Here is a 19113-nt window from a genome sequence, read left to right on the forward strand (position 1 = left end):
CCTCTCCACAGCCCCCTTCAAGAATTGTCTCCTCTAAGCTTTTTGACCTTTCACCAGCACCTGCTCCATTTTCCAACTTACAACCATTGCTGCATTTTATTTGGGGGGTCTTAGATGATGCTAAAAGGAGAGGAAAAAGGAAGTGGGAAATTAGTTTGGGATAAGCATTCTAGGGAGACTGCCAGGCCAAACAAAGGGCTTCTGGGACATGGAGGACAGCCGTTCTTCATCTTTGGAAGCCACCCTAGTCCAGTGCCTGGGGTAAGACACAGCGAGAAGCAGCAGTGAGATACAGTGGAAAGAATGCTGGGTTTGGACCGCTGAGGAGGCCCTGGATTAAAATCCAAGGTCTGCTAAATTTGTAATCCCGAATTACACCTGCAAAACGAAGCAAGGCTTGGTGCAGCAGACGGAGCCAGAGCTCTGGGTTAAAATGCAGCCTGCGAAAGCTTGGGTTCATCTAGATGACACTGAAGGTCCCTTCTACGGAACGGGGCGGGGGCGCAGCGCGGCTTTCAGGCCCCGCAGGACCCAGAGTTGTCAGCTACCCTATCACCCTTGTATCCTAGAAGAGGGAGTGTTTATATAGTAATTCCTGGAAAGTGTGGCATAATGAGCAGAGGGCTCCGAACAGGAAAAAGCTGGGTTCAAATCCCGTTTCTCGTCACTCCAGGACCCTGGGCTAGTCACTTAATCTCTCACAGCTCCAAACTCCTAAATTATGCGGAGAAGGGCAGGCGCTGACTTGCATAGGGGGAGAGTTTCCTACACCAATTAAATCATCAGGTTTAATCACCTATCCCCACGTAGTAAAAAGGTCGCGGGGGCAGCTCTCGAGGTCCCACAGAAAGGAGACGGACAGGTGGCATTGCTTTGGACGACGTCCCAAGCTCACAACGACAGGGGGCTGCTCTAAGTGACCGGGCCTAACTCCTGCGGGGCCTGGCATTAGGGATTCTGGTACAGGGCCCTGGGCCGGCCGAGGAAAGGGACCGCTCCGATCTCTCTGGCTACCTACAAGCGACCTGGGGCAAGAAAGGCCAGTGGGTGACCAGTAGGAGGAGGCCGTTACGGGGGTGGGGTGGGGTGTTGTTGGGGACCTCGCGAGTGCGCTCCTCGCGCCGACGGGCGGGCGCCCATTGGCTCGCCCATTCTCCACGCGCACCCCAGGCCCCGCCCCTTTCACCCCTCTAGCGCCCCGCGTGCCGCGGAGGGCGGGGGTGGGGAAAGCTCCATCGCGCGCGCGCTAGGGAGCGAGTTGGACCAGCCAGCCAATCAGCAGGTCAGCCGGCGAGCCCGCATTCTCGCGAGAACTGGAAGCCGGCGGTGGCGGCGTCTGTGTTAGATACTGCATTGGTTCCTGGTTGGTGGCGAGGAGGGTGAGAAGCGGCTGCAAGAAGAGAGGACGCAGAGGGAAAGCAGCCAGTTACCCCTCGCGCGCGCTCTCTTTCTCCCTCCCCTCCTCCCAGGCTTTCTTCCCCTTCCCCCGACTCCCAAGCTTGGCCGTCAGCTCCAGTCGACAGGCATCCAGCCGAGAGGTGAGCGGCCGGCCCGGCGGGCCCCGTGAGAAAGAGGAGGAGGAGAGCTTAGTCTCGGCGTCTTCTCGCCCCGAGTGAGCCCGGCCGCGCCGCAGGCATGTCGTCCGCGGCCGAGCCGCCACCGCCACCACCTCCGCCGCCGCTGCCGACAGCGGAGACCGTGCCTCCCGCCCCGGCCGTGCTCGCCACCGGCGGCGGCGGCGGCGGCAACCACAACAAAAGCTGCGTGGAGAGCTCCCCGGCCCCGGCCGCCCCCCTTGCGGGCGACGCGGAGATGGAGGTAAGCGGGGCAGCCCTGGGAGGGAGGGAGCCCGAACGCCGGCGGGGACGCCGGGCTAACGCACCCCCGCAGGTTCCCCGGCCTCCCCACGCGCCGTCCGGAACACGCGTGCCCCTTTCCCTAACTTTGGAGCTTCGGCGTCCCCTGCTCGGAGGTCATTTGGAACCAAGTTCTGGCTCTTTCGAAACCTGGGCGAGGGGCCGCCGCGCGGCGGGTCCAGCCCGGCCGAGACAATGGAGAGCCAGCCGGTAAGGCCCGGGGGCCCCAGCCGCGGGGAGCAGCTGCGCGGGGCGGCCCCGCCGGGTGGAACAGCCGCGCCTGCGGCCCCCCCCCCCCCAGCCCCGGGGGCACGGACGCGCCGGGCCCGGGCCCTCCGCCTCCTCAGCCCTCCTTTTGTGTGCTGCGCCAGCGCCGGGCCGGCTGCCGAGCCCGCGGACGGGCGGGCGGGTAGGCCCGGCCTGGAGCCTCGAGCCGCGGCGGGCGGGGGCGGAGCAACTGCGGGGAGAGACGACAAAGTGAGCCGGCGGGGCGGGTGGGTCGGCCCTCCCATACCGTGGCGGGGAGGTTTCCCGTGGCCGCCTGGGGGGGGGGGGGGGGGGAGTTGTCAAGGCGTTTGTCGGAACGATGGTGGCGTCAAGAGCGCCAGCACGGTGGTAGTCCGGAGCAGCCTCGCCTGTTAAGAGAGGCGGTGCGAGCCCTTCTCCGCGGGGAGAGGGGGGGGGAGTGGAGTTGCCCGGAGCCTGCGCCGGTGACAGCTCCGGACCCGAACCCGAGACCCGGACTGACTGGGTGCCCTCCTGCTGCTGCCGCCTGGGGCGCCCCCGCGGGCCCCAGCGCTATGCAGATCGGCGGTACCCTGCTGGGTTCTCACGCCTCCCTGGGGCTCTTATCACCCCCTTTTACAGACGGGGGACACTGAGGCAGCGACTGGCGAGAGCCGCCCAGGGTCACACGGCCTAGGGCTGAGGTTAGGTTTGGTCCGGGGTCCGAACGCAGCATTTGTTTTTTGGTCAGCAAGTGACCTAAGGTGAAAGGAAGGCCAGTTATTAGAATGGCGGTTTTTGGAAATTAGTGAGAGATGGAATGGATTAATAAAATAGAATAAAATCTGGAGCAGTTTGGAAAGGATTGCTTTCCTGTGTCGTTATTATGGATACTGCCCTTAGGTAATTGATCGTCATCTATTTTGGAACAAACTTTAATGCTAACTTTTAAAAGTTTTAAATGGTATTTTATATTAAGACTTTTTTGATTAAAAACCTAATTGGTACAGATATCATACTAAAGCAGATTACAGACCCTCTCCATGTACTCCCCATTTTTTATGATTCTTGTTCATAAATTTTTCGAACTGATCCCTGATGGAAGTTTTCCTCCGGTTCTTGAAATAACTGGGTAGTGGGGGAAGGAAAGTATTGCTTAAATTGTCCATTTATTGTTTCTCTTGGAATATGACCAGCCTCTCCTTTTCTGGTCATGGATGTCCTTGATGATGACACCTTCTCTTCTCACTCAAGTTTTTCTTTGTAGTTATCTCGAAGTTTATGTTTGTCCTGCATTTTTTCTGTTACTTGGGTTACTTAACATTTTATTCAAAAGCTTGTTCTTTTGAGGTTGTAGTTGGTATTTGATAATTAATTTCTCAAATGCCATCTAGTTCAATCTCTTTACAGCTTATTAATAATAGCCTAGATTTATATAGTGTTTTAATGCTTGTAAAGTGCTTTCACCTTTTCTTATTTAGACTTATTTGTATCTGAATTTCACATGATGTTATCTTCCATCTTTTCCTTAGTTGAAAATATGAGAAGAGAACAGGCATGCTGCCACATCTTTATAGTCATATTAAGTGATTGAGAGGTATAGAAGTATGAAAAACTTTGTATTTTTCCTATTCACTGATGCATTAGTCACATCAAACCCAGAACCAACAAAGGCCCATTTATTGAAATCTACAGGATAGGAAAGAGATTGTATTAAACATTCATACTGGAAATCAAAGTGGATGAAAATGCATAAGACCCAGGCAGCTTCAAGGTGGACTGAGCTAAGTTTTTGAGATTGGGGATTTTTAGGGCAGACTGGAAAGTTTATTTAAATCCCAACAAAGAAGTTTAATGAAAACTGCAAGTCAAAAGTATTAAAGTTTAAATTGAGTTATGGTTTAAGTGTATCAATAAAAATTAAATAGCTTATGTTAATATAATGATATTTTTGTAAAAAGGTATGTTTTATAATTTTGTGAACTTTAGGATTATTTTATCTTATATCCATAGATATCAGTAATTTTGACATTTTCTTACAAGACTTCTAGTGTACATTTTTCATTGAAAGTCATTATATTTCTTTACTTTCCCAGTTGTGTTTTAAAGGGTCACAGGGCAGTTGTCCCTTGTTTAAACTGGTTCTCTTTCTACAGCTTTAAATTTGTGTATTATTTTCTCCTTTAGATCTAAATGTAAAGTGTTACGCTTGAGCAGCAGTACTGTCCTTTATGAGGTACATGCTGTGTAATAACCTAAATCTTCCCTAAATCTGCAGAATTGAATCTATTTCAGTTTGTTAAAAGAAAGGATACTCTTTCTTTTTGGAGAGCTTAATGCAACTTTTTTTGAACCCTGGAATTTTCTGAAACAACTTTAACAAATTTTTTGGACAAACTTTCCTGTGGCTCCTGCCATAGTTCCTGTAATAACCCCCCAATAGGCATTAGAATTTGTAGTCTAGTGGAGCAGTATTATTTCTGTTCAGTGGTTGCTTTTTCCAGTGTGGAGAGTGTTGCTATTCTTTACAGAAACTATTGTTCTACCCTCATCTTTCCACTATACCATTCAGTTGACCTCTATTGGTTAATACTTATTTGACCACAAAAAGTATGTAGGCTTTAACCTAGTTTTACTTTAATTTTAATAATGATTATTATTGAAATAGTACATTTTATTTTCATAGGACTTTCCAATCTTATTTTATTCCTATTGTACTCAAAAAAGTAGGGCAGATGCTATCACCATTCTCGCCGATAGTACAAACTGAAGCACAGATGTTAAAGACATGTAGGATCATACAGGTAGTGAAATTGAAACTAGGACCTAATTTCTTTGATCCACCTAATCTAGTGTTCTTTCTGCTTATATCATGTTGCCCCTTTTTTCATAGCTGTATACCTAGTGTAAAAGGAGAGACATTGTATATGTTTGATGACAAATCAACAAAAATTATTTTTTGCTATTTATTTTAAGAGGGAGATTTTGCATAAGAGATGTGGTGATGCAGAAGAGTTAAAACTACATTTTATTACTTAGATTTTTAGATTTTGGAAGTCCATATTATTATATTGGCAAGTGGAAAGTGTCCTTGTTGCCACTGAAATGAAAGTTTCTAGTTCAGTCATTGGAAACATAAATTTTAGTTGATTATACATATTCTGTAGATGAAGTTTCAGTTTTGTACAGTGGAAACATATTTGGATTTGGAGTCAAAAGACCTGGGATCAAATCTCTTTTCTAAAATGTAATAGCTGTGTGACCTTGGACAAGTCATTATCAGGCTTAAGTTCTCTCATCTGTTAAATAAGGGAGTTGGACAAGATCACCTGTAAAGGCTTGTCCAAATCTAAATCTGTGCTCCTGTAAATACAATTTTGTTTAAACTGATGGGTTAAACTCTTATTCGTCCAAGAGAAATCATAATGGTTTTAAAATTACATTAAAAAAAGGATATGATAAACTACTTTTTCAATGTTGTCTTATTTCAGTGGTTGTCTTACTTGCCTTTTGTTTCAGAAATGTTTAACATTGAAAAGAGAAACAAATTTACCAAAAATATTCTCTCATTGCTTATAATAATGCCATCACTTCAATGAATAGCAATTTTTTTTTCCAGCTGATAGCTTTGTACTGCTAAAAAGATAACATTACTGTTTTCAAGAAGATTTTTCTAATGAAATATATTGGTAACTTAACATTTCCTCATTTTTAAACTTAAGGGCCAACAATATTTAGAATATTTTTCAAGTATGAGGAAATGAGCTCATAACAACAAAAGTTAGCACATTTAAAGGAAATTTGCTTTAGGGAGATAAAACTACTTTCTACTTTTATGCTAGTAACATGTAGGTTTCAAGTTTTGGTCAAGTAGATTGAAGTTTCTGAGTTACTACATTTTATTTTATCTGTGTAACTAATATATTATTTGACAGCCATTTTAAATTATTTCTTCATCATTAGAATGTGTGATTTAAATTACTGATATATTATGTAGGTATAAGTGTTGAAGTGGTAGATCTAATTACTCTTAAAAAACAATCATCTCATTTTTCTTCCCCTCTCTAGGATGTATTTGATGATGCATCACCAGGGAAACAAAAAGAAATCCAAGAACCAGATCCTACCTATGAAGAAAAAATGGTATGTTTTTGTAGGCTTATGAGTAGTGTCAGTATATATTATGACAACTCTGCTTTGTTGTACTATTAGTTTAGACATTTTACCAGAAAGGCCCACCTGAAAGCCTTAGCGATTGATTTATAAAATAATAGTAGATGATATATTTTCTAAATTATGTTATGCTCTGTTAAGACTCCCTTGTAATATGTATGTATGTTTTACTAGTTATCTCATCAGCATGGTAATGAAAATAAATGTGAACATAAGTTTGATTTTAGGAAATTAAGAGTGGTGCCAGAAATCACCTCTTAATAGGATTCTACTGAACATGCATCCTGGCCTTGACCTTGGGTCAATAGCTTAACATCTAAGCCTTGGTTTCTTTATCTGTAAAATGAGAATGATTTTGATATTTATACCAAGTACTTCATGGGATTATTATGAGAAAAAGACTTTATGAACGTTAAAGCAGTGTATGAATGTGAATATTGAGTGTTTTGGTTCCCTTAGGACCTATGGGAGATAAAGCTATAATACTTGACTCTTCCCCAAAAAGAGCTCAGTCTTATTGGGGGACAAAAGACAATAAAATAACGAGAGGTGAACTCTTAAGACTTCTCATCCTTTATGCATAGCCCATTCAAAATCCTGCTTCTGCCTACAGTACTCTTCCTTTCCTTCCTCTGAACTCCCGAAACATTTATTTTTTACACCGAGTTTATCATGCTAATATTATCACCCACCCCAGAACCCCACTTCTGCTTGTAGAAGACTTCTTCCTGTTCCAACTTAAATGGTCTTGGAATGGCAGTGACGCAGTGGGAATGAGCATTTGATCTGGAGTCAGATGACTTTGAATCTTGGACTCTGCTACTTAATAACTTTGTTACTATGAAGACGTCATTTAATTTTTCTGGGCATCATTTTCCTCATCTGTATGATTTGAGATGGGGGTTTGGACTAGATAACTTAGTTCACTTCTATTTCTGACTGTGATCCTCTGATAGTTTGACACCTCAATTCCCTAAACTGAAAGTGATCTTTGTGTCCCTGGATTTTTTCATAGCACTTTGCCTTGATCTCCCATGTGCTTATTATATTCTCCCTTGTACCAGTTATTTGTGTACAGATTTTTTTCTGCTTTTAAATGGTAAGCTTCCCAAGAGCAGAGACTGTGTCTAGCACAGCATCTTCTGTGGAGTTTTAAAATAAACATTTCTTCAGTTTTTTTAAAATTTGTATGTTGTCTCCCTGTATATGTGTGTGTATGTATGTATGTACATGTGGTACCCCTGAGATCATATATTTAGTCCTTGCCACCTAGGTCCTGGAAAATAGAAGGATGTAGATCTGTGTAGCCACGGGAAGAAGCTTACCAGAAGCAGGGTACTAAGTAGTCACAAGTGCAAATTTTCTTCCTTGATTGATGCCCAGTTCCCCATTCCCCATAGGAGTTGTCCCAAACCTCTTCATTTCTCTAACCTCCTACACTTATTCATTGCTCTACTTTTTGAGCTAATGGCTTGGTCTCTATTAAGAAAATTGAGATTTTTTTTTTGGTCATGGGTTTCCTCTTTTTCTCTCCATTTCTCACTCTCACCTCCCTTGGCCAGAGTTTGATAATGAGGCTGCCCTTCTCTTTGCCAGGGCCAATCCCTCTGCATGTGCCCTGAATTCCATTCTCTTCCTTTTCTGGCAGATTGCCCCCTCAGAAAAATTTTCCTTTCCTCCTTTAATTTAACTTTAATTCCTGTCTCCCAGTTCCTTCCCTTATTGCCTTTCACCATGCATATTTTCCTTGTTCTTAACAAACCTTTGTAGATCATGCCGTCCTTCTAGCCATTGTTTTATAGCAATCCTCCTTTTCTCAGATTCCTAGAAAAACTTGTCTATATCTAACCTCCTTTTCTCAGTTGAATTCCAGGGAAAACTTGTCTATACTTGTTACCTTCACTTTTCTCTCCTCAACATTTTTCAGTTTGGCTTCTTATCACATCGCTTAACTGAGACTGCTGTCTCATAAGTTGCCAGTGATTTTAATTTCTAAGCCTCTTCTCAGTCCTTCTTGACCTTTTTGCTGCATTTGATATTGTTAACCACGATGTTACTTGACTCTCTCCTCTACAGGTTTTCATAACACTCTTCCCTCCTTGTTGTTCTCCTTCTTCTCTGACTTTTCTTTCTCAATCTTTGTTGACTTGTCATATATCTCATGCCTGTAAACTATGGGTGTTCCCTGTGCCTCTGTCCAAGTCCTCTTCTCTACCCTCTTTTTCTTTTCCTTATAATTATTTTCGTTTTTAACATTCACTTCCATGAGATTTTGAGTTTTAAATTTTCTCTCCCTTCCTCTCCTCACCCCTCCTCAAGACTGCATACAATCTGATATGAGTTTTACATATACATTCATATTAAACATTTTCACATTAGTCATGATGTAGAGAAGAATTAGAACTAATGGGAGGAACCTTGAGAAAGAGGAAACAAAACACAAAAGAAAAAGAGAGCAAATAGTATGCTTCCATCTGCAGACTCCAGAGTTCTTTCTCTGGGTGGGGATGGTGTTTTTTATTGTGAGTCTGTTGGAGTTGTCTTAGATTCTTTCATTGCTGAGAAGAGCTAAGACTATCAAAGTCAGTCATCAGAATGGAGAAGTGAGTAAATGAAAAGTCAGCCAGAGTTACAATGTGGCTGTTACTGTGTACAAGGTCTACCCTCTTTATCTTGTTCAGCTATCTCTTTGCATATGATTCGCAGGTTTATATAATCTAGCCCAAATCTTTTTCCTGAGCTCCAGTTCAATATTACCAGCTGCTTATTGGACTTATCATACTGGATATCTTGGAGACAGTCCAATTCAACATCTCCAAAACAGAACTTTTCCTTCCCCCTGAATCATGCTTTCCTTTTAATCTTTAGGGTATTACAGTTTTTTTGATCTACAAGTAACCTTGGCATTATCCTTGACTCCTTTTTCTCACTTCATATATCCATTCAGTTTTCAATTCTTGTGTCTAACTTCACAACATCTCTGACTTCTATCTACTTCTTTTCAATTGTACAATTGCCACCTTGGTTCATTCTCTAAATTACCCACCCCTTTCCTGTACTCAGGCAGTTGCATCCCCGTTGATCTCCCTGCCTTTAAGTCATTGTCCCCTTTTATTCCCCCAATCATTCTACATACTGCCAGAGTTATTTTCCTTAAGTGTATGTGTCTGCTCATGTCACTTCCTCACTAAGTTTCATGGCTTCCTGTAATGTAAATCCCTCTGTTTAGCTTTTAAAGTCCGTACAACTTGGCCCCAAACCTGTCTTTCCAGCCTCATTCTGTTACTTCCCTTAATCTGTATAATAAAAGTGGAACTGGCATTGCCTTTTCCTCTTAATGCATGGCTCTCCATCTTACATTTGGGTGCCTTTGTCCATTCCTCCTCACCGCTGCTTCAGCAGGTCCCTCACTTCTTTCAAGGTATTATCAGTCACTACCTTCTCTACATGAGAAGGCCTTTCCTTATTACCCACTGTTAATGCCCTTTTTCCCTTCTTAACTACCATATGTTCTTGATCTACTTGTGTATTTTTCTGTAATCTCCTTTGATCAAATGTTAGTTCCTTGAGAGTAGGGATTTTCTCATTTCTTTGTATTTCCTCAGTTTCTGGCATACAGTGAGCACTTAATAAATGCTTGTTGATTGATGGGAATAGTGAGGAAATAGTCCTTGGAGCCTTTGCTAATCCCTATGAACCTTTATAGAGTAGTAGTAGTGTACTTGTTGTCATTTGTATTGAGTATACAGCTAGGATTGTCCTTGATTATGGGTGTCTCTGAAGGCTAGGATTGCTGTTAGGGAATGTGTATATCTGAATTCATTGATAAATAAGACTTTTCTACTCTACAGTGTGTTTTTAGTCATTTACTTGAGATTTTGTACATCTCTGTCTTTGAAAAGTTTATCCAGTAGTAAATATTTTTTTTTATTCCTGCACTACATTCTTAAGAAGACCAAAACTCTAGAACTAATACAGAATTTATTATCTATATTGAGAATAAAGCAATATTTACTGAACGCGCATGATCCTTATTTTCTGGGTGCTTTTAAAGTATTTGGTAATGAGGGTAGGACTGTTATATTTCTGTAAACCTGCTAAACTTAGTTTCAATAAGAATTTTTTTACTTGAGAAATGGTTTGTTGGAGGATGAAGGAAGGAAGATTTGAGCAAGTTGGGAAGGAAGGGGTTCTAAAGTAAACTAAAAAAGGGTGCAGGAGAACACATAAAAGAAGAGGGAGGGGTACATTGATCAAAATGGAGAAGTGAGTAAATGAAAAGCAGGTGAAGAAAAAGACTAATGATTGTTACAGTGGATTTCCTTTGGTGGAACTATATATTTCTCCATTAATTGATGGTATACTTAATGTTCTGTGGGTTAGAAGTGATGAGAAAAATACTTTGAATTCCATGCTTTTAGATCATGCCTTTAAAATCTATTTATATGTTTAGTATGCAAGTAATACTGGGCTTTAATGGCAGTATACTCAACATCTACAATATGGGCATATTTCTTAGGGAGAACTGGTCTTTTCTCAAAGGACCATATTCTGTACTCTGAGGATAAATTAATATTTTTCCATGGAAAAATAATGAGTTAAATGAGTTTGCAGTCAGTACTAAAACTCTTTTGAGACATGAAAGCATCTTTTAAAATCCTGATGTTTAACCCATCTTTTATTGAATATTGTTATTTCTATCTTTTTTTTTCTAAAAGGAGCAATAAGTGGATTAGTTCTTTGTTCTCAGGCTTCTGAAAGTATAGGAAGAAAAAAAACATAACTCTTTAAACCATACACACTCCCCCCCCCGGTTGTATGATATGATTTGCCTAAAGTTTAATGGTACATTTTCAGTGTGTTGCCTGTGGCCCTTTACAAGTAAATGGTGCAAACTATAGTATGCCGAAACCTGGTTTTTACACTTAGAATGAAGGTTGTATTTAAGGATGCGGTGTTCCCTTTTGGTAGGTGTTATGTTCTAAACTGATACCTACTTCCACTTGTTAGTATGAGGGTTTTGTACAAGTTGCAGAGATTTGAGAGTATAGCCAGGGGTGGGGATTCTGTGACCTGGAGGCCACATTTGATCTTTTAGGGCCTTAAGAATAGGCCTTTGACTGAATCCAAACTTCATAGAACAAATCTCCTTAATAAAAGGATTTGTTCTGTAAAACTTGGACTCAGAGGGCCTCACTTTCGGATCTAAAGGTCCACATGTGGCCTTGAAGGGTGCAGGTTCCCCAATCCTGGTATAGGCAGTTTCTTGAAGTGGGACATTGTGTTTGCTGTGATTGAAATGTGAGGACTAGTAGTCAAGGGGAGCCTGTCAGCCTCAGGATAATTATATAGGGTTAACTCGAACATGAAATTAAACAAATATGTATGTAAAAGTGCTCTGAATCATTCAGCAGATATTTATTAATTTATTGAACTTCTGTGCTGTGAGGCACATGTTGAGGCTTATGAGGCCTACTAAAAAAGTATCAGGCACCTCTAGTGAAGGAGCTTCGTGTGATTTGGGAAGAAAATAAATATAAAAATCTGGAAAATCAAATAATAATACAAGAGGGAAATAAAATATTAGAGAGCAATATTATACTTATTTCCTAAAGTAAGTTGTTAAGATGATGTAGCCATTTTTGTGGACATACATGTTCTGATTATATGGTATGGTGTTCTTACTGAAAAAGCTCATTTTATTGTGGTTGGTATGTTAAAACAGGTTTCTGAGCTTTGGATATTGACTATTTGGGTTAAGCATTTTAAAAATTCTGTCTACAGCAAACAGACCGAGCAAATAGATTTGAGTATTTGTTAAAGCAGACAGAGCTGTTTGCACATTTCATCCAGCCTGCTGCTCAGAAGACTCCAACATCACCACTGAAGATGAAACCAGGACGTCCAAGAATAAAGAAAGATGAAAAGCAGAATTTGCTGTCAGTTGGCGAGTAAGTAATAACTATTGTATCCCTTGGTAAAGATTACAGTGAATACTATTTCATTTTATTAATTCTTGCTGAAAAGAAAAACCTTTTAAATATTGTCCACTGGTCTGTGTTTTGAAATAGGATGGATTTTAAATTTGAAGTTTTACTCCCTGTTAGTAAAACAAGGTACATTTTTTAAAAAGAGGTATATAATTGCAAAGTATAATTAAGAGGAAGGAATAATCTTATTGGCTGTTTATAGAAGTGGGAGTCAAAGGCACACAGAGAGGGAAAAGGGCAGTATAGCTTAGAAGTATTTAGCAAGTAAGCAGATATGCTTGTTAGGGCAGTTTGGAAATAGAAGAAACACAAATTAAAACAGTACAGCCATTGATTAAAAGGATGAGCAACCCTATAAACATCAGTATCCCATATAGGCATAAGCTTATATGTGTGTTGGAGGTACTAAAGCAAAATGATTCTTATCCTTCCAGGAAATTATGTGGGAGATAAAGCATGTACTTAAATATAATAGGAGGTAAATTGGGGACTGAAAATCCAGAGAGGATCAGGAAATGTTTCTGTTCTGAGCCTAAAAAGAAGGGAAGATGAGTATTCTGAGAGTCACAAATGAGAAGAGGCGATACTGCCTTTCTCTGGACTGCTAGCTTTATTGGGACATGGTATCCTTGGAGGGAATGAGGAGTATGAAATAAGGACAAAAACATGGATCTTGGTAAGATTTTGGTGGGCTGTAAGTGCCAAACTGCAGAGTTTTCCTTGCCCTAAAAAAAAAAATCAAGAAGAGGTTAAATTGTATTCTCTGTGCTTTTATTTATTTAGGAAGATACAGAAGTATCTTTTTACAAAAAATGTTAGAATGAAGTCACTGCCTAGATGAACCTGAATTATTTAAAAAACCCCAGGTCATTCAGAACTTTTCATTTCCTGTAAAATAATTGCCACTACATTACTATTTGGGTACTATCTTAAAAACTAGAGCATTCTGATACAATATAGATGTGCTTAAGTTGTTTCAAAGTTATAGAGTATTTTGCCACTTAAAATATCTTTATACAATACAATAAGTGGAGTACGCTGAGTTAGATAGGGGAGAGCAGTAAGATGTACTACATACACCTGTGTGCTCAGGTGTTAGCTTGTCTTAAGACAAATGAAGAAAATTCTAATGGATACTGTTATGTGGCATTAAATTTTTGATGAGAGTAAAGCTTTTTATTTGTAACCTTAATTTTTGTTTGGACATCACATAGCCTACATTCTGATTCCTTGTTTTATGGTTTTGATGCTTGTGATTTAGCATAGCAAAGTGGTAGCTTCTTTTTCTTTTATCTGAAAGACAACTGATATTCTGAGGTATTATTAAACACTAAGTATTACTATATAATGTTTCTAACAGTAAGCTTTTGAAAATGAAAAGCAAACATCTTTAGTCAGTGATAAATTATTTAATTCTGGTTTTTAAAAAATCTTAATTAGACTTGATTTTTTTTTAATTAGACTTCAGTTATAGACTTTTTTAGAGGTGGAGGGGGGAGGAGGGATATTGACTAATAGTTAAATGTAGGAGTCTAACCAGTCTTTTGAATTCAGATTTCTGGTTCATCTCTTTTGAATACCTAAAACATGCATATTATAAAAATAGCTTTTCTGTTAGAATAAACAACATAGGAAGTTTTTCTTGTGAATTAGTGTTACTTTAAAACTCACCTTTTTTCTTTTGTAGCTATAGGCATCGTCGAACAGAACAGGAGGAAGATGAGGAGCTGTTAACTGAAAGCTCCAAGGCCACCAACGTGTGCACTCGATTTGAAGACTCCCCATCATGTGCGTGGGGATAGAGGAGGGACCAGCATCTTAGGGGGAACATGTTTTAGTTCTAAATTTGTATCTTTAGAAAAGTGACGCTTAGTCATTTTATGTCCTTGGAAGTATCACTTACGTTTTTAGGAAGTTTGTGAGCTCTTTGACTTTAGGTTTTAGATTAAATAGCAATGTCTTTAACTAAGTTTTGGTGTATTTAGTTTAATTTGGGACTCCTAAATTTCAGTGTATTTAGTATTGGCTGTGTTTATATACAGTTGGAAACAATCTTGGCTTTTTCATCAAGATAAAAGAATACATGCATGAAAGCCAACCCAGGTGGACCTTTGATTAATTAATCTCATGGTGCTATTGTCAGTGTAGATATTTTCCCAACTGGAATTAATTTGGTATAATTAGTACCTCTCCAGACTAGAATATCTTTTTTTTTTAAGTGTTATAATTTTTTCCTTTTGTGTGTCCCTCTTAGATGTAAAATGGGGTAAACTGAGAGATTATCAGGTCCGAGGATTAAATTGGTTAATATCTTTGTATGAAAATGGAATCAATGGGATCCTTGCAGATGAAATGGTATGTTTTTGATAATTTTAAAAGAAAGCCTTAATTTGATAAAAACATTTCTAAAAATTTAAGATATTGTTATAAAGTTTTAAAATTTGAGTTAAATATTCATTACAATCTAAAATGATAGCAAATAAGCTTTTAATCAGTTTGGAATCTGGTTCAAAACTGAATGTATTTAAATTGTATATTTAAATTGTAAATCTGTGTTGGTATAAGCCAACTGTGAGACAATTATTTGATAATAACTTTGTGATCCTTTAATGAAAATTCAGATGGAAAAAATCCATTTATTTCAATAAACTTAGGATATTCTGTATTGAATTTGTACCATTTCTTACCTATTATGAACTAAGCCAAGATATAGCTCTTTTAATTTGTTAGTTATAACTGATGGCTTACCTAATTCTGGCTTATTGGTAGGGTGCTGCCTTTGCGGGGGGGGTTTGGCTTTTTTTTTGGAGGACATTTGAGGTTAAGTGACTTGCCCAAGGTCACATGGCCAGTTTTTGTGTTAAGTGTCTGAGGCCACATTTGAACTCAGGTCCTCCTGACTCCAGGCCTGTGCTCTATTCACTTCGCCACCTAGCTGCCCCTGCCTTTATGTTTTTAAGCTACTTTGCGGTTCTTCTCTTAAGCCAATCATATAGTGATAAGAAAAGCATTTTTTGAAATATACTAAATAGTTGGCCCAAGTACTTAAGCATTATTTAAGATGACTTTAATATGATCAGATTACTGTGATCAGTAATGTTATTACATCTAATTTTAAGAAAGATTTAGATGTTAGTTTTGTTCTGTTGAAAATGCTGTTTAAGGGGAATTTCAACATCAGCTAACCTGGTACTATTCTAAACTTTCCAGGGGGCTAGCTCCGGATGGGTGGCTGGTTCTGAGAGGTACAGAACTTAACAGCTTTCAAAGATGCTTAGGAATAAGACATAATGGCCAAGTTATGTGCTAAACTAATGAATGTGCCATACTTGTGTGGCACCTTATTTATGGATATTGGAATTCCGTGGTATTATGTCTTGTTGTCTAGGATTCAAAAGATGGTGTGCTACGTTTTAAAGCAGGGTAAAGAAATTACTTTGAAATATTAATTACATGCATTTAATATTTGGAATTTTGGCTTATGCAAATATTTGATAATTATAAAAATAAAATTACTACTCTTCAGATTTCCTTAAAAATGATATAATTTTTGGGGGAAAAAAGTTAAGGTCATTAATGTTTTAGACATTGTAAGTGGCTAGTTTTTTAGGAGAAATTAAAAAAATTATGAACTTTGAGTTGGGTCATTTATTTTCCATATCCACTTAATGTACGTCTTATTACATGTTACTTTACTTAAAAATGTGTGTTCCTGATTATAGGAAATAACTAGACAGGAGAAGGTGGGGGAACAATTACCAAATTTTGATAGACCTCCTAGAAAAATAAAGCCTTGTTGATAGTAGCTCAGTAGTACATGTGAAGGATAACATTTTTCATTGGTTGTAAATTTATTTTATTTATGATTTTCCCTTTTGCCCATTTCTTTTTGACGTTCTTCATTTCAATTGTCTGTTAACATATATTATTATGTATATTACATATATATTAATTATATAGAGTTAAGAAAAAGTTGTTTATGATTTGCCTTAAAAATAAGTAAATTAAAAATATTTATATATTTTAGTCCTTGGGGCCTTTGATAATTGGAATGATTGCCTAATTTAAACTAATGAAGTGGTTGGTACTGTGAGCCACAGTTTAACGATTCTTTTGGGAGGTAAATTTATCTTAGGATGCTGAATAAACCCTTATTAGGAATTACTTCACTATGAAGTCATGGTTGCATGGTAGTCCAAATCTAGAGCCAGGTTTTGAGTATCAGGATATATGTGGTATAAATAGATTAAGCTCTATTAAAAACATTTGATTTTGGTTTTGAGGAACTTGGGAAATTCTAGGAGAATATGTAGGAGAATACAGCCAAATATCAGTTATTCTTTCTAAGGAGGAAAAGAGAATATATGAAAATGAATTATATGAATGTTTACTAAATTTCCCGTTAATCCTTAGTTTTCATTTCCAAACCTAATGATTATACTTAACAAAGAATAAAATTGATAAGAGTTTCATTTTTTCTTTATTATCTGTAGTTCATAACTTTTTGGCTTAGGTACATTTCATTTGTGAGGTACCAGAGAGGAATCCAGGTTCTGGATAATATATACTAGTAAGGTGTACCATATGGTTTTAGATGTTTTGTGCTTAATCTTGCATATTTTCAGGGCCTGGGAAAGACACTTCAAACAATTTCTCTTCTTGGATATATGAAACACTATAGAAATATTCCTGGTCCTCATATGGTATTGGTTCCAAAGTCTACTTTACATAACTGGATGAATGAATTCAAGAGATGGGTACCAACGCTTAGATCAGTTTGTTTGATAGGTGATAAAGAACAGAGAGTAAGTATCGAGCATTGTATTTAATTTTTGTTGTCAATCAACTGTCTAATTCTATTTCTAGTAAGAGAAAAAAACTCAAATTTTAATCTAAGAGCATTTATGTATTAGTGGGCCTTAAAGTGATAGTCCAGCTCTGGAAAAGGTATTGTTGGAGATCATAGAACAGTAAGTAGTCTTGGGTAGTAACTGCATGGGGACAGCAATAGCATGATTCCAGAATTGAACCTGAATAGCCACTAGAAACTTACATAATGTAATGCAGTCTTTTTTCCCCATATGTTTACAAGCAAAGTTTCAGATGATCAACATTTATCCCATGATGTGTGTATTCTTCACAAAATCAAAACTTTTACCATGACTGCTGAAGTTGTTTCCTCTTAAATAGACCTTTGTCTTCTGAAAAATGAAAGACTGAAGGGATGTATTTATCTAGGTCTCTTTTAGACCTGGTGGCTCAGGATATGGGCTAGTCGTGGATAGGCTGATGGAGTTAAAGTAAGGAAGATCTGGGCTCAATTTTGCTTCAGGCACTTAAGATATTTGACCCTGAGAAAGTCACTTAACTGCAGCAGCGTGCCATCGTGGTTAGAGTGCTGGACAAGAGTTAGGAAGATCTAAAGTTAAAACCTGCTTCAGTTACTTGATAGATGTAAGACCCTTGGCAGGTCATGTAATGTCTGTCTAATTCTAGTTTCCTCACCTGTAAAATGAGAGAACTGTACTTAATATTAATAATCTTTAACTTAGCTCCTTTCCTAGTTCTAAATCTATGATCTTATCCACGGTCTTTTGGTTTCCTTTCTGTGCATATCATTTAAAATTTATGCAGTTCATATTTAACTTAGAACTTTTTTATTGGAAAGGCTACATATATACATTATCCTCTCCTGCTGAGTAAATAAATATAATATTTTAACTTATTCTAAAACTTTTTTTTCTCTTGTATATTTAATGCCAATTTAACTTTTCCTTTTCTCTCTCCTTCGTTTATTGCTCTGATTGGGAGAAGAAAATCAAGAAAAAGTTTTGTGCTGAATCCCATCCATCCCAACTATTTTTTTTCTTTGAAAACAAAACATCATTTCTAGCAGAGGCTTCTATTGAATGTAATGTGCCAGACCAGAGCATGCCAAGGGTTAAGAAAAGAACAGCAGTTTGTCCCTTACGGGGAAGAATAGAAAGTAACACTCATTTATCCATCCCATCTTCTTCCTTATCTGAGACTCTTCTATCTTCCCTAAATAGAGTACATAGGGCTTCCAAGGCCCTCCATTATGTTTCTGATATTGTGGTAAGACTCTTAAAAGTTGTCTTTCTTTAGACTATAGGTGCCTTAATCCTAAATAAAACTTGGAAGACAAACAAATCTTAATTATGAAATAACAGTTTGCAAATTGACTTTTCCTTTCATTTTCTCAAGTACATGACTTCCCTCACAACCTTGCCTAGAGACTGCTGTAGTATTTTTTAGGAATAGGAGGAATATCTGTAAGGGGTAGAGCCTTAGATAAGGTTCTTTATTAAATGGCACGAGAATCCCAGAAGATTAATGAAGATGCTAAAGGGACAGAGGCAGAGGGCCTAGATAATTCTTGTGTTATCCAGGCAACACCTAAACTTTGTTTTAGAAATGAAAATAATGGAGAAACTGGCTGTAAGTATAATGTTTTAACTTTCATTTCTCTTGCTACATAGGCTGCCTTTGTCAGAGATGTGTTATTACCAGGAGAGTGGGATGTATGTGTAACATCGTATGAGATGCTCATTAAAGAGAAGTCTGTTTTCAAAAAGTTTAATTGGAGGTATTTAGTCATTGATGAAGCTCACAGAATCAAAAATGAAAAATCCAAGGTAATTTAGTCTTTAGAGAGTCATTTGTTATAATAAAGAAATTTGTGAGTGTAGAGAATAATCATTTTTTTCTTTTTCTAGTTGTCAGAAATAGTGAGAGAATTCAAGACAACAAATCGACTACTGCTGACAGGAACACCTCTTCAGAATAACTTGCATGAGCTCTGGGCACTTCTCAACTTTTTGTTGCCGGATGTCTTTAACTCAGCTGAT

The 19113-nt window shown here is 38.9% G+C and overlaps 1 protein-coding gene across 2 annotated transcripts in view; it reads left to right on the forward strand.

Annotated features, from left to right (window-relative positions):
- Positions 1-1344: 1344 nt before the first annotated feature.
- Positions 1345-19113, forward strand: part of SMARCA5 (SNF2 related chromatin remodeling ATPase 5) — a 49214-nt gene continuing 31445 nt past the window's right edge. The window contains exons 1-9 of one of the 2 annotated variants that reach the window (XM_069105446.1): positions 1398-1483; positions 1790-1818; positions 6150-6224; positions 12039-12205; positions 13932-14032; positions 14499-14599; positions 16870-17049; positions 18745-18900; positions 18982-19113. In XM_069105446.1, coding sequence (XP_068961547.1) covers positions 1813-1818; positions 6150-6224; positions 12039-12205; positions 13932-14032; positions 14499-14599; positions 16870-17049; positions 18745-18900; positions 18982-19113 — 918 coding nt within the window. In that variant the 5' untranslated portion in view covers positions 1398-1483; positions 1790-1812. Of the gene's footprint in view, positions 1819-6149; positions 6225-12038; positions 12206-13931; positions 14033-14498; positions 14600-16869; positions 17050-18744; positions 18901-18981 lie in introns of both variants that reach the window. The other variant, XM_069105445.1, reaches the window with a different exon arrangement.

The sequence above is a fragment of the Petaurus breviceps genome, unplaced genomic scaffold, assembly GCF_028583685.1.
Source record: "Petaurus breviceps papuanus isolate PSGF00001 unplaced genomic scaffold, PetGlider_PUasm1.0 76, whole genome shotgun sequence".
NCBI classification, from domain to species: domain Eukaryota; kingdom Metazoa; phylum Chordata; class Mammalia; order Diprotodontia; family Petauridae; genus Petaurus; species Petaurus breviceps.